The following is a 16,434-nucleotide window of genomic DNA, read 5'->3' on the forward strand; positions in this document are numbered from 1 at the left end:
CAAAGGGGGAGGAGTTGCAGTCTACTGCAGAGATAGCCTGCAAAGTAATGTCATACTTTCCAGGTCCATACCCAAGCAGTTCGAACTACTAATTTTAAAAATTACTCTCTCCAGAAATAAGTCTCTCACTGTTGCCGCCTGCTACCGACCCCCCCTCAGCTCCCAGCTGTGCCCTGGACACCATTTGTGAATTGATCACCCCCCATCTAGCTTCAGAGTTTGTTCTGTTAGGTGACCTAAACTGGGATATGCTTAACACCCCGGCAGTCCTACAATCTAAGCTAGATGCCCTCAATCTCACACAAATCATCAAGGAACCCAACAGGTACAACCCTAAATCTGTCAACAAGGGCAACCTCATAGACGTCATCCTGACCAACTGGCCCTCCAAATACACCTCCGCTGTCTTCAACCAGGATCTCAGCGATCACTGCCTCATTGCCTGTATCCGCTACGGATCCGCAGTCAAACGACCACCCCTCATCACTGTCAAACGCCCCCTAAAACACTTCTGCGAGCAGGCCTTTCTAATCTACCTGGTCCGGGTATCCTGGAAGGATATTGACCTCATCCCGTCAGTTGAGGATGGCTGGTCATTCTTTAAAAGTAACTTCCTCACCATGTTAGATAAGCATGCTCTGTAAAAAAATGCAGAACTAAGAACATATATAGCCCTTTGTTCACTCCAGACCTGACTGCCCTCGACCAGCACAAAAACATCCTGTGGCGGACTGCAATAGCATTGAATAGACCCCGCGATATGCAACTGTTCAGGGAAGTCAGGAAAGTAAAAGCCAGCTTCTTCAAGCAGAAATTTGCATCCTGTAGCTCTAACTCCAAAAAGTTCTGGGACACTGTAAAGTCCATGGAGAACAAGAGCACCTCCTCCCAGCTGCCCACTGCACTGAGGCAAGGTAACACAGTCACCACCGATAAATCCATGATTATCGAAAACTTCAACAAGCATTTCTCAACGGCTGGCCATGCCTTCCTCCTGGCTACTCCAACCTCGGCCAACTTTGCCGAGGTTGAATCCTGTAGGCCTATTCCCCCTCAAAAAAACTAAAAAGATTTGGCATGGGTCCTGAGATCCTCAAAAGGTTCTATAGACGCAACATCGAGAGCATCCTGATTGGTTGCATCACCTAAAAATTGTCAAATACCCCAGCCACCCCAGTCATAGACTGTTCTCTCTACTACCGCATGGCAAGAAGTACTGGAGTGCCAAATCCAGGACAAAAAGGCTTCTCAACAGTTTTTATCCCCAAGCCATAAGACTCCCGAACAGGTAATCAAATGCCTACCCGGACTATTTGCATTGTGTGCACCACCAACACTGCTGCAACTCTCTGTTTATCCTATATACACATCATACATAAACAGTCACTTTAACTATACATTCATGTACATATGTACATACTACCTCAATTGGGCCGACCAACCAGTGCTCCCGCACATTGGCTAACCGGGCTATCTGCATTGTGTCCCGCCAACCACAACCTCTCTTTACGCTACTGCTACTCTCTGTTCATCATATATGCATAGTCACTTTAACCATATCTACATGTACATACTACCTCAATCAGCCTGACTAACCGGTGTCTGTATGTAGCCTTGCTACTCTATATAGCCTCTCTACTGCTTTTCACTGTCTTTTTACAGTTGTTTTTATTTCTTGACTTACCTATTGTTCACCTCATACCTTTTTCTCACTATTGGTTAGAGCCTGTAAGTAAGCATTTCACTGTAAGGTTGTATTCGGTGCACGTCACAAAAAAACTTTGATTTGATTAGAAGATGCCTGGTTATTCTTTAAAAGTGCTTTCCTCACAATATTAAAAAAGCATGCCCCATTCAACAATTGTATAAGGAACAGGAACAGGAACAGATATAGCCTGTGGTTCACTCCAGAACTGATTGCCCTTGACCAGCACAAAAACATCCTGTGGCGTACTGGATTAGCATCGAATAGCCCAAGTGGCATGCAACTTTTCAGGGAAGATAGGGACCAATATACACAGTTAGGAAAGCAAAGGCTAGCTTTTTCAAACAGAAATTTGCATCCTGCGGCAAAAACTCAAAAAAGTTATGGGACACTGTAAAGTCCATGGAGAATAGGAGCACCTCCTCCCAGCTCGCCACTGCACTGAGGCTAGGAAACACTATCACCACCGATAAATCCACGATAATTGAGAATTTCAATAAGCATTTTTCCACGGCTGGCCATGCATTCCACCTGGCCACCCCTACTCTGGTCAACAGCACTGCACCCCCCACAGCAACTTGCCCAAGACTCCCCCATTTTTACTTCACCCAAATCCAGATAGCTGATGTTCTGAAAGAGGTGCAAAATATGGACCACTACATATCAGCAGGGCTAGCCAACCTGGACCCTCTCTTTCTAAAATTATAAGCCAAAATTGTTGCAACCCCTTTTACTAGCCTGTTCAACCTCTCTTTCGTATCGTCTGAGATCCCCAAAGATTGAAAAGATGCCACGGTCCTCCCCCTCTTCAAAGGGGGAGACACTCTAGACCCAAACTGCTACAGACCTATATCTATATATCTATCTAACTACTTCTCAGACAGAATTCAGTGTGTCAAATCGGAGGGCCTGTTTTCCGGACCTCTGTGACAGTCTCTATGGGGGTGCCACAGGGTTCAATTCTCGGGCCGACTCTTTTCTCTGTATACATCATTGATGTTGCTCTTGCTGCTGGTGATTCTCTGATCCACCTCAATGCAGACGATACCATTGTATTTTTCTGGCCATTCTTTGGAAAATCTGTCCGTGGCCTCCAACTGCTCTTAAATGCAAGTAACACCAAATGCATGCTCTTCAACTGATTGCTGCCCACACCTGCCCGCCTGTCCAGCATCACTGCTCTCGACGGTTCTGACTTATGTGGACATCTACAAATACCTAGGTGTCTGGTTAGACTGCACAGTCTCCTTCCAGACTCACATTGAGAATCTTCAATCCAAAATTAAATCTAGAATCGGCTTCCTATTTTGCAACAAAGCATCCTTCACTGATGCTGCCAAATATACCCTCGTAAAACTGACTATCCTACTGATCCTCGACTTCGGCGATATCATTTACAAAATAGCCTCCAACACTCTACTCAGCAATCTGGATGCAGTCTATCACAGTGCCATTCGTTTTTTCACCAAAGCCCCATATACTACCCTCCACTGTGACCTGTATGCTCTCGTTGGCTGGCCCTCGCTTCTTATTCATCGCCAAACCCACTGGCTCTAGGTCATCTATAAGTCTTTGCTAGGTAAAGCCCCACATTATCCCAGCTCACTGGTCGCTATACAGCACCCACCCGTAGCATGCGCTCCAGCAGGTAAATTTCACTGGTCACCCCCAAAGCCAATTCCTTGTTTGGCCACCTTTCTTTCCAGTTCTCTGCTGCCAATGACTGGAACAAATTGCAAAAATCACTGAAGCTGGAGACTCATTTCTCCCTCACTAACTTTAAGCACCAGCTGCAAGAGCAGCTGATAGATCATTGCATCTGTACCTAGCCCATCTGTAAATAGCCCATCCAACTACCTCATCCCCATACAGTTATTATTATTTTTTGCTCCTTTGCATCCCAGTATCTCTACTTGCACATTCATATTCTGCACATCTATCACTAGTGTTAATTTGCTAAATTGTAAATATTTTGCCTTACCCCCCTTATCTCACCTCATTTGCACACACTGTATATAGACATTTTTCTATTGTGTTATTAACTGTATGTTTGCTTATTCCATGTGTAACTGTTTTTTGTGTCGCACTGCTTTGCTTTATCTTGGTTGCAGTTGTAAATGATAACTTGTTTTCAACTAGCCTACCTGGTTAAATAATGGTGAAATAAAAAAATAATAAAACAGTAGCTATTACAGTGAAATAATACCATGTTATTGTTTGAGGAGAGTGTACAGTTATGAACTTCAACATGTATGAATGAATCAATTAGGCACAATTGGGCAGTCTTGATACAACATTTTGAACATAAATACATGGGTTCATTTAATCAGTCTAAAACGTTGCACGTACACTGCTGCCATCTAGTGGCCAAAATCTAAAATGCGCCTAACCTGGAATAGCTATAGTATGGCCTTTCTCTTGCATTTTAAAGATGATGGGACAAAAAAATCTACATTTTACCAGATCTAATGCATTATATTCTCCTTCATTCATTTCACATGTTCACAAATGTCCAAGTGTTTCCTTTCAAACAGTATCAAGAATATGCATATCCTTGCTTCAGGTCCTGAGCAGTTCGATTTGTGTCATTTTAGGCGAAAATTGAAAAAAAGGATCCACTCCTTAGGTCACACCAAGGATCATTTTGCTATTTGATTTAGATTTTTAAGACCATTTCAAGTATCTCCAAAAAATACAAAAATAATATTAGATGATTTTTTTTTAGGTCTTTCTGTTATTAGCCCATACACACACATCGATTAACAGATTCTCTACAAGGAACAACAGGGGGGTAATTATATTTAACACATTTTGAATGTAGACTGTACCACAAAAAATGTGAAATAAGTCAAGGGGTATGAATACTTCTGAAGGCACCAAAAAGGGTTGTAACCGTAGCAGAACCCTTTTTTGTCCTACAGTTTATAGAACCTTTTTAATGGTTCTTAATAGAACCTTAGGAAAGGGTTCTTTGTAGGACCATGCAGGTTCTATTTAGAACCTTATGAGCATGGTACTTTATAGAACCAAAAAGGAGAAACCTCTATGGTGAAAAGAACAATAAAACCCGTTGTGGCATTACGTTGAACCATTTAGTTTAGTTCATCATGTCTACTTGAGTGCAATATCTACACACTCTATCGGCCAAAGGGGGCCAGCAGTGAATGTTTCGACCACGCCACGCCACGCCACGCCACATACACTGTAATCCTGTCTAATCTGGCTGTGGCCGCCGCACCACAGACATCTGGAGAGAGGGATAGGGCTAATCTGAGACGCTATGGAGGGAGGGAGGGAGGGAGGGAGGGAGGGAGGGAGGGAGGGAGGGAGGGAGGGAGGGAGGGAGGGAGGGAGGGAGGGAGGGAGGGAGGGAGGGAGGGAGGGAGGGAGGGAACTATGCCGAGGCAGACCAAAGAGGGATGGAGGGATGGAGTTTAACTACGTCAGAGAGAGATGGAGAGAAAGAGACAAATAAAAATGGAATAGAGGGACAGATGAAGTAGGCTACATTAAACGATTCAAGGAAACTATAATTATTGTATTGCTGCAAATGAAATCAATTATGTTTCCAATAGACAAGTAGCTCACGCCAGAACCTGGACTTGATTATGATGAAAAGAGCTGCAAGGTACCACAATAAAACCATATCCAATCAGCTGTAGTGGCACGTGAAATACAAAAAGCTGAGCACCAAATAAAACCAAAAATAAGTATTATACATATTTAAATACATTGACCAAAAATATAATACATATTCAATAGACAACAAGTTCATCCCAGTAATTGGGCTGTAAAGAAGTAGAAAGAGCCTTCAGGGACCCAAATTAAACTCCCCCCAAAGAGCTTAGGGAGATGGTGACGGCATGTGTCATTCATTGTGGTTCTGTATGCCTAAGTGAAGTAGAGCTTGCACTGTCAGGATCATGGGTTCGATTCTCGCTGGGGCCACCCATAGGAAAATGTATGGACACACTATTTTAAATGGCTTTGGATAAAAGCCTCTGCTAATTGGCATACAGAGCAGAGCGCTGTGTTTATGGTCAGAGTACAAGGATACTTACTGTGGCCTGCTCGTAGCAAGGCGGCAGGCCATCTATGGAGGGCAATAGGCACGGAATGGTGACACTTGCCCCCATGGTTGAGGTGAATGTGGTGGAGGCCCTCCACTGCTCCTGTGGCCCCCCCTGGTGGCCCCGAGTCAGGACCCGATCCGGCCACACACCCCAGGGCTAGAGCAGTCATCCAGAGAACCAAGCGGACAAGGAAGACAGACGAGGTCAAGTCCCAGCAGAGGGGGTCCTGCCTGGGCCTCGAGGGTTGGGGGGTGGGGGATTGCTGTGTCCTCCAGCCTCCCAACATGATTCCCTGAGAGGCCAGCAAGGAAAGTTGAGTATCAAGATTTGGGACCTTAGTGATGAGCCCGACGGCCCATAGTCCCCTTAGTGCCCTGCCAGCCCAACTCTCTCTCGCCACTCACAAGCCCCAGGACAAACACTGCAGACTGACCAACAAATCCACAGAAAATCCACTGCAGAAAAGAGTCAATGAGCTGGAGAAGAGAATAGAGAACTTTCTTGCTGTTTTTACGGTAGTTTAGGAAATCTGCAAGGATACCAAGGGGACTGTGGGAGAAGTATGATCAATCATTGTGGAAAGAATGAGAGAGAAGGAAGAAATATGCACTCATGAAATTAGGACACACTCCTCAAACAGGGTCTAAGAAATCCCACACTGCTCCAATTCCCCTAACACACTTCCTCGCTCGCACTCTCTCTCCTTTTTGCTCACTCTTTCTTCTGCGAAGAAGAGCTCACAGAATCAAATGCATACTTTTCTCCCCTCCAAAAATGAGAATACTCCAGAAAATCCACATCGATTTTTCAGCCTCGGAATCTGAGGTAAAAAACACCACATATATAGAGTTTCAAAATATTCTTCTTCATCAAAGCAAATATAACATTCCCTCCTTCCAAGTTTACCCTCCTGTATGTCCCTCCTGTATGTTTTCAGAGGATGTCCAAAAGATTTTGAGTGAATCCGAAGTAACGCTTTCTCATTTGCCTGTGGTGGTGGGCTGCAGCTGCAACGTCGAGAGGATGGTACTATAATGGTTGCACCTGCGACGGGTATCAAGACACGCTCCTAGAGATTCCCTCTACACTCTCTGCAAGACTCAGTGGAGAGGCAACAACGCGGCAGCACCTGAGAGAGAGCGGCTGGTCTGCATTACGGAGCCACTCACACACTCAGGCTGAGAAACTGCGAGCGAGCACAGTTTCAGCAAGACGTGCACAAGAGAAGGAGAGGGAGAGAGTGAGAGATAGGGAGGAAGAGAGGGAGGAAGGGGGGGGAGCTCCGACAGCCTGCAGTGTAGCAGGAGGGGGAGAGTCTATGCAAATTACCAGGCTCCACACAGCGAATCAGTGGAGCCAGAGTGCATTACAGAAGAAAAGCCTACTTGCGTGAAAAATAAGCAGGGGATGTGGGGCTCCATCTCTCGTTATCTCTTTCTTTCTATCAACTGCTACGCGGACCAACAAAATGATGGGCAGTGAATGGAAGCCAGAGCAACACAAAGCAGGGAACGATACATCTATTCAGGCTGGATTTTGTTATTTCCCTCTCTCCTCTCTCTCGCCCTCTTTATCACTCTCTCTCTCTTGGGTGGACTGGTGAAGTTCATCAGAGTGGTCATGTAGAGAAAGACAATAAGATCCTAGCAGTACGGTCCGACAGTCCAACGGTTCCCATCCAGGGGAGTTCTAGCTGTTTTGGCTGGCCGACCAGATGGCTTCTCAGCAGCCAATCACGGAGCTCTTTAACGACCCCATCCACACTTATCCACGCTGCAGCTTCAAAGGGAACAAAATAAAAAACTAATCTGCTCTCTTTTCTCCTTTACTCTGAGATCGCACTACAATTTCCAGACCATCTGCAGCCCCAGCCAAACATTAGGGAAATGGGGTATGCCACTGAAGGAAGGATGTGGATCACACACATAGCTTGGCAAAAGGTGGAGAGCTGTCCACAGGGAGGGTGCTGAAGTCAGCCTTGCTTGCCTGGCTGATAGAAACCCATTCATTCCCTCAGAGAGTTAACACAGGGTAATTCAATCCCACACCAGAGAGCTAACACAGAGCTAACAGATAACAATTCACTTCCTCACCAGAGAGTTAACACAGAGCTACCACAGAGTCATTAATTCCCTCACCAGAGAGCTAACACAGAGCTAACACAGAGCTAACACAGAACCATTCATTCCATCACCAGAGAGCTAACAAAGAGCTAACACAGAGCCATCATTCCATCACCAGAGAGTTAACACAGAGCTACCACAGAGTCATTCATTCCCTTACCAGAGACCTAACAAAGAGCCAACACAGAGCCATTCATTCCCTAACCAGAGAGCTAACACGGAGCTAATACAGAGCTAACAGAGAACCATTCATTCCATCACAAGATAGCTAACACAGAGAGATTCATTCCCTCACCAGAGAGCTAACACAGAGCTAATACAGAGCTAACAGAGAACCATTCATTCCATCACAAGATAGCTAACACAGAGCTAACAAAGAACCATTAATTAACACAACACTAACACATATCCATTCATTCCGTCACCAGAGAGCTAACACAGAGCTAACACAGAACCATTAATTCCCTCACCAGAGAGCTAACACAGAGCTAATACAGAGCTAACACAGAACCATTTATTCCCTCACCAGAGAGCTAACACAGAGCTAATACAGAGCTAACAGAGAACCATTCATTCCATCACCAGAGCACTAACACAGAATCATTCATTCCATCACCTGTCACACCCTGACCTTAAAGCAACGTTTTATTTCTCTATTTGGTTAGGTTGGGGTGTGATTTGGGTGGCATTCTAGTTTTTCTATTTCTTTGTTGGCCGGGTACGGTTCCCAATCAGAGGAAGCTGTCTATTGTTGTCTCTGATTAAGGATCATACTTAGGCAGCATTTTTTCCACCTTTAGTTTGTGGGATCTTGTTTTTGTTTTTTTTACTGTTGCTTTCCAGCCCTACAGAACTGTGCTTTCATTTTGTATTTGTTGTTTTTTGGTGTCATCAATAAAAGAAAGATGTACGCCTACCACGCTGCACCTTGGTCCAATCCACCTTTAAACGAATGAGACAGAAGATCCCACCACAAACGGACTAAGCAGCGTGGCCAGGAGGAGCAGACATTCTGGACATGGGAGGATATCTTGGATGGTAAGGGATCCTGGACGTGGGAGGAGATCCTGGCCGGAAGGGATCAACTTCCATGGGAGCAGACGGAGGCAGCGAGGGAGGAACAGCGATGACACCAGGGTTCGCGACCACGAAGGAAGCACGAGAGGCAGCCCCAAAAATATTTTTTGGGGGGGCGCACAGGGTGGTTGGCGGAGCCAGGGTTCAGATCAGAGCCAAATCCCTGCACTCGCTTTAAGGATCGTGTAACCGTTCAGGCACCATGTTATGCGGGGACATGCACTGTGTCTCCAGTGCGCATTCACAGCCCGGTGCGTTCTGTGCCAGCTCCTCGCACTTGCCGTGCGAAAGTGAGCATACAGCCAGGATGCGTTGTGCCAGCTCTACGCTCCAGACCTCCAGTGTGCCTCCACGGTCCAGTATCTCCTGTGCCAGCTCCATGCACCTGGCCTCCAGTGTGTGTCTCCAGCCTGGTACATCCTGTGCCTGCTACACGCACGAAGCCTCCAGTAGTGATCCATGGCCCGAAGCCTCCAGTGATGAATCATGGCCCGGAGTCTCCAGTGATGACCTATGGCCCGAAGCCTCCAGTGATGATCCATGGCACGAAGCCTCCAGCAAGACTCTGCAGTCCAGAGTCTCCAGCGACGGTCTGCAGTCCAGAGCCTCCAACGGTCGGCAGTCCAGAGCCTCCAGCGATGTTCAGCAGTCCAGAGCCTCCAACGAAGGTTGGCAGTCCAGAGCCTCCAGCGATGGTTGGCAGTCCGTTGGGAGTCCAGAGTTTCCAGCGATGTTCGGCAGTCCAGAGTCTCCAGCGATGGTTGGCAGTCCAGAGCCTCCAATGAAGGTTGGCAGTCCAGAGTCTCCAGCGATGGTTGGCAGTCTGTTGGCAGTCCAGAGTCTCCAGCGATGGTCGGCAGTCCAGAGTCTCCAGCGATGGTCGGCAGTCCAGAGTCTCCAGCGATGGTTGGCAGTCTGTTGGCAGTCCAGAGCCTCCAGCGATGGTCGGCAGTCCAGAGTCTCCAGCGATGGTCGGCAGTCCAGAGCCTCCTGCGATGGTCGGCGGTCCAGAGTCTCCAGCGAAGGTCTGCGGTCCAGAGTCTCCAGCGACGGTCTGCGGTCCAGAGTCTCCAGCGACGGTCTGCGGTCCAGAGTCTCCAGCGACGGTTTGCAGTTCAGAGCCTCCAGTGACGGTCTGCAGTCCAGAGCCTCCAGCTACGGTCGGCAGTCCAGAGCCTCCAGCGACGGTCTGCAGTCAAGAGCCTTGAGCGAAAATCTGCACCGTAGAGCCTCCAGTGGGGGTTCCCAGTCCAGAGCCTCCTGCAAGGTTTCCCAGTCCGGAGCCTCCGGCGACGATCTACGGTACGGAGTCCCCGGCGACGATCTACGGTCCGAAGCATCCGACGACGATCCACAGTCCAGAGCCTCCGGCGACGATCCATGGTCCGGTTCCACGGAAGCGGAGGGATCAGCGAGCGGAGCTGGGTCTACGTCCCAAACCGGAGCCGCCACCGAGGCTAGATGCCCACCCGGTCCTTCCTCCATGGAGTCAGGTTTTGCGGCCGGAGTCCGCACCTTTGGGGGGGTGGGAATCATACTTAGGCAGCCTTTTTTCCACCTTTAGTTTATGGGATCTTGTTTTTGTGCTGTTGCTTTCCAGCCCTACAGAACTGTGCGTTTCATTTTGTATTTCTTGTTTTTCGGTGTCTTCTAATAAAAGAAAGATGTACGCCTACAACGCTGCACCCTGGTCCAATCCATCTTTAAACGAACGTGACATCACCAGATAGCTAACACAGAGCTAACAAAGAACCATTAATTCCCTCACCAGACAGATAACACAGAGCTACCACAGAGTCATTCATTCCCTTACCAGAGAGCTAACACAGAGCTAACACAGAGCCATTAATTCCCTCACCAGAGAGCTAACACAGAGCCATTGAATCCCTCACCATAGAGTTAATACAGAGCTAACACAGAGCTAACACAGAGCTAATACACACCTAACACAGAGCCATTCATTCTCTCACCAGAGAGCTAACACAGAGCTAACAAAGCACCCTTAATTCCCTCACCAGAGAGCAAACACAATGCTACCACAGTCTATTCATTCCGACAACACAGAGCTAACACATATCCATTCATTCCCTCACCAGAGGGCTAACACAATGCTAACACAGATCTATTCATCCCCCCAACAGTGAGACAACACAGAGCTAACACATATCCATTCATTCCCTCACCAGAGCGCTAACACAGAGCTAATACAGAGCTAACACAGAACCATGCATTCCCTCACAAGAGAGCTAACACAAAGCTAACTCAGATATAATTCAGAGCTAACAGAGAACCATTCATTCCCTCACCAGAGAGTTAACACAGAGCTAACACAGAACCATTAATTCCCTCACCACAGAGCTAACACAGAGCCATTAATTTCCTCACCAGAGAGCTAACACAGTGCTAACAAAGAACCACAAATTACCTCGCCAGATAGCTAATACATAGCTAAGACAGAGCTAACAATGAGCTAACACATCAGAGAGAAATTATGAGAGCTATAACAGCACTGTGCAGCACAGCACAGATAGGAGAGTAATACTGAGAGTGGAATGGAGTGGATGAGGGTTAAGGAGGTACAGAGAACATGTAGACATAAAGCTCTGAATGATGATAGCCACCACACAACAGAGCCATGGCCCTGTACACAGTGCTGCTCTGTGATGTTCATTGATGCAGTGTCTAAGCTTAGTATGTCTTGCTCAGTGCTCAGCACTTCTCAGTGCTCAGTATGTCCAGGACTAAATAACTAAACAGGCTAAAGGTTCAGCTCCGTGCTCAGTTTGTGCAGGACTAAAGAACTAAACAGGCTAAAGGCTCAGCTCTGCACTCAGTTGATCCAGCATTAAATAACTAAACAGGTTAAAGGCTCAGCTCTGTGCTCAGTTGATCCAGCATTAAATAACTAAACAGGTTAAAGGCTCAGCTCTGCGCTCAGTTGATCCAGCATTAAATAACTAAACAGGTTAAAGGCTCAGCTCTGCGCTCAGTTGATCCAGCATTAAATAACTAAACAGGTTAAAGGTTCAGCTCTGTGCTCAGTTGGTCCAGCATTAAATAACTAAACAGGTTAAAGGCTCAGCTCTGCGCTCAGTTGATCCAGCATTAAATAACTAAACAGGCTAAAGGCTCAGCTCTGCGCTCAGTTTATCCAGCATTAAATAACTAAACAGGTTAAAGGCTCAGCTCTGTGCTCAGTTGGTCCAGCATTAAATAACTAAACAGGCTAAAGGCTCAGCTCTGTGCTCAGTTGGTCCAGCATTAAATAACTAAACAGGCTAAAGGCTCAGCTCTGTGCTCAGTTGGTCCAGCATTAAATAACTAAACAGGTTAAAGGCTCAGCTCTGCGCTCAGTTGATCCAGCATTAAATAACTAAACAGGTTAAAGGCTCAGCTCTGCGCTCAGTTGATCCAGCATTAAATAACTAAACAGGTTAAAGGTTCAGCTCTGTGCTCAGTTGGTCCAGCATTAAATAACTAAACAGGTTAAAGGCTCAACTCTGCGCTCAGTTGATCCAGCATTAAATAACTAAACAGGCTAAAGGCTCAGCTCTGCGCTCAGTTGATCCAGCATTAAATAACTAAACAGGTTAAAGGCTCAGCTCTGTGCTCAGTTGGTCCAGCATTAAATAACTAAACAGGCTAAAGGCTCAGCTCTGTGCTCAGTTGGTCCAGCATTAAATAACTAAACAGGCTAAAGGCTCAGCTCTGTGCTCAGTTGGTCCAGCATTAAATAACTAAACAGGTTAAAGGCTCAGCTCTGCGCTCAGTTGGTCCAGCATTAAATAACTAAACAGCCTAAAGGCTCAGCTCTGTGCTCAGTTGGTCCAGCATTAAATAACTAAGCAGGCTAAAGGCTCAGCTCTGCGCTCAGTTGGTCCAGCATTAAATAACTAAACAGGCTAAAGGCTCAGCTCTGTGCTCAGTTGGTCCAGCATTAAATAACTAAACAGGCTAAAGGCTCAGCTCTGTGCTCAGTTGGTCCAGCATTAAATAACTAAACAGGCTAAAGGCTCAGCTCTGTGCTCAGTTGGTCCAGCATTAAATAACTAAACAGGCTAAAGGCTCAGCTCTGTGCTCAGTTGCTCCAGCATTAAATAACTAAACAGGCTAAAGGCTCAGCTCTGTGCTCAGTTGGTCCAGCATTAAATAACTAAACAGGCTAAATGCTCAGCTCTGTGCTCAGTTGGTCCAGCATTAAATAACTAAACAGGTTAAAGGCTCAGCTCTGTGCTCAGTTGGTCCAGCATTAAATAACTAAACAGCCTAAAGGCTCAGCTCTGTGCTCAGTTGGTCCAGCATTAAATAACTAAACAGGCTAAAGGCTCAGCTCTGTGCTCAGTTGGTCCAGCATTAAATAACTAAACAGGCTAAAGGCTCAGCTCTGTGCTCAGTTGGTCCAGCATTAAATAACTAAACAGGCTAAATGCTCAGCTCTGTGCTCAGTTGGTCCAGCATTAAATAACTAAACAGGTTAAAGGCTCAGCTCTGTGCTCAGTTGGTCCAGCATTAAATAACTAAACAGGCTAAAGGCTCAGCTCAATGTTCCACATTCAGTCTTTGGGATCCTATACTAATGCTTTGTGATGCTCCTGTTTTCACGGTGGCTGTTCATTTGGATGACATCCTCTTTGGACCATTGTGTTATTCTTTCACAGCCGAAGGGAAAGAAAAGCCTAACAGCAGTGCTGCTGCCAGGCTGAGCTGGGAAGCAGTGAGATGATAGAATAGAGGAGAGAGTAGAGAGTAGAGAGGAGAGAGGAGAGGAGAGAGAGTAGAGAGGAGAGGAGAGAGGAGAGAGGAGAGATGAGATGAGAGGAGAGTAGAGAGGAGAGGAGAGAGGAGAGAGGAGAGGAGAGAGAGTAGAGAGGAGAGGAGAGGCTTTTCCCCCATCCACTTTCCTCTTCCATGTTTGTGGTAATGCTGCTATTAGAGGAGAGAGGAGAGGAGAGAGGAGAGTAGAGAAGAGGAAATAGGAGAGAGGAAGATAGAGGACAAAGGAGAGGAGAGAGGCTAGAGGAGAGACTATAGCAGAGAGAGTATAGAGGGTAGATGAGAGAGAATATGAGACAGAGGAGAGTATAGAGGAGAGAAGAGTCAGGAGAGGAGAGAGGATATGGGATAGAGGAGAGAAGAGACAAGAGATGAGAGAGGATATGGGATAGAGGAGAGACTACAGCAGAGAGAGTAGGGGGATAGGGGATAGGGGATAGGGGATCGGGAATAGAGGTTTGGGAATAGAGGATAGGGGATATAAGATTTAAAAGAAACACAACAATTCTGATGTCCATCTGGTTTGACTTCTATTTGTCATATCTTTCAAACTGCTCTTTCACAAAAGTTCTTAACCGATATATGTTTTACGGACTCAGTATGTTTTATATTAGTTATCTTGTTATTATTTTTTGTTATTAGTCCCACCCTTCAGCTCCATTCAACCCCTCCCATTTATCTCTTAACACCATCCATTTTAGACTCCTATTTGCCATATATTTTCCAACTGTGCTGTGAAGCTTCACAAACGTTTTGAACGTGTCTATTCTCATTGTTTCTACAGATTGTAAACAGAAAGTATATCTTTTTGCTAAAAGTATTATAATATCATTGATCGATTGACTATGACTTTTCAAGTCACCTAGCAATGCTATCTGCAGGGTTAACTCCAGGTAAATATTGCAATTCTTCAGCCATTCCTGGACCTGTGACCAAAAACAAGCTACATATGGACAGTACCAAAACAAATGATCTAATGATTCTTTCTCTTTGCAGCAAAATCTGCAGAGCTGAAGGTTGTATCCCCCATATAAATAACATTATAAACTGGGTGGTTCGAGCCCTGAATGCTGATTGGCTGACAGCCGTGGTATATCAGACAGTATACCACAGGTATGACAAAACATTTAGTTTTACTGCTCTATTTATGTTGGTAACCAGTTTATAATAGCAATAAGGCTCCTGTGGGGTTTGCTATATAAGGCAAGTATACCACGGCTAAGGGCTGTGTCCAGTTGTGTGTCCATGCCTATGAACAGCTTAGCCGTGGTATATTGGCCATATACCACAACTCCTCGGGCCTTAATTGCTTATTTCTATTGGTTGCAAGAATTTTGTATAATAATTTAAACTGAGCTTTGAATCCGGCGTCGTTTTGCGTATCAGTTCATAAACCTCTTCCCAACTATTTTGCCATTCATATGTCACGGCTGTACAGTTTTTGGTGCTTAAATTGAACAGGTTTACTTTTTTATTTATTACAATTTTCTTTCACCAATTATGGTCTTTTGCAGGGCCGACAGACGAGTTCCTTACTTTTCCCCCATCCACTTTCCTCTTCCATGTTTGTGGTAATGCTGCTATTAGTTGGTTTATTTTTGAGTAGAGCAGACATTTCCATATGTTTTCATTAGCTGCATGTGTGACATAACTCCACCAGTCCTCTTTATGATATAATTTATGAAGATTATACTTTTTATTTTATTTTGATCAAAAATGTATGTTTTTTTTATCAATAAGTAATTTTGAGTTTAACCACAATTTGTTTTATTATTTGTTGTATCTCTTCTGAAGGATTAAATTGAAATTGCAACCAACTTTCTATGGCTTGTTTTAAAAATAGCAATGTTTGGGAGATGATTTCCTTTTCAAATAACCAAAAGTGAGAGGTTGTAATCTGAATAAAGAGAATTTGCTCGAGAAACAGTTTGGTTTTATATATAACTTTTGTATGACTGAAACCTTTAGTGAGAGGTCTAATACTTTAATGTTTATTAATCATTTCTGCCCTCTGAATTCATTATACAAATAGGCCTGTGTAATTTTGTCTGGCTTTCCGTTCCAAATATAATGGAATATTTTTTTCTCAAATAATAAAAAAAACTGTTTGCTAGGTGTAGGTAAGAAAATAAGTAAATAGGTTAACTGGGATATGACTAAAGAGTTAATCAGGGTAGCCACCTGGTGTTACTGAATCAGCTATACACAACCTCCCCCGGAGCTCCATCCTTCCTCATTTCCAACCCGTGAAACTGAGTACCGCTCTTGTTGAATTTGTTTACCCTAATTATGATCAGTATTAATTAAATAAGTGTGTGTGTGCGCATGCATGTGTTTGTGCATATGTGTGTGTGTTGTGTGTTTGTGTGTGTGTATGTGTGTTTGTGTTTAATAATAATTAGCAGGGCTGCAATCTGCATAATTCCAGCTAATAAGGCAATCTATCAGGCCCGCATGCTTCACAAGGACACGAGACTGACTCCCTAAATCCCAACTCACAGGTAAACTTTTCCATGGCAACAACAACAATTGGTGACAAATCATGTCTAACAAGTGTGATACCTGCTATACATCACACATTGTTGAGGTCTGATTGGGTGTTCTAAACAGAATGACACAAACCGATTCAGGTGAGGTGTGTAGTGACCACACCTAGGCCAGTTTTTAGATATGTTACTCGTTA

The 16,434-nt window shown here is 45.2% G+C and overlaps 1 protein-coding gene across 7 annotated transcripts in view; it reads right to left on the reverse strand.

The window, feature by feature from the left end:
• Positions 1–16,434, reverse strand: part of LOC112260173 (neurexin-1a) — a 495,882-nt gene that overhangs the window by 316,397 nt on the left and 163,051 nt on the right. For 4 of the 7 annotated variants that reach the window (XM_024435100.1, XM_024435108.1, XM_024435117.1 and 1 more), the window contains exon 1: positions 5,767–6,990. The exons of the other annotated variants lie outside the window; for them this stretch is intronic. In XM_024435100.1, the coding sequence (XP_024290868.1) occupies positions 5,767–6,064 (298 nt within the window). In that variant the 5' untranslated portion in view covers positions 6,065–6,990. Of the gene's footprint in view, positions 1–5,766; positions 6,991–16,434 lie in introns of those variants that run through there. 7 annotated transcript variants of the gene reach the window in all.

The sequence above is a fragment of the Oncorhynchus tshawytscha genome, linkage group LG01 (genome assembly GCF_018296145.1).
Source record: "Oncorhynchus tshawytscha isolate Ot180627B linkage group LG01, Otsh_v2.0, whole genome shotgun sequence".
In the NCBI taxonomy this organism is placed as follows: Eukaryota; Metazoa; Chordata; class Actinopteri; order Salmoniformes; family Salmonidae; genus Oncorhynchus; species Oncorhynchus tshawytscha.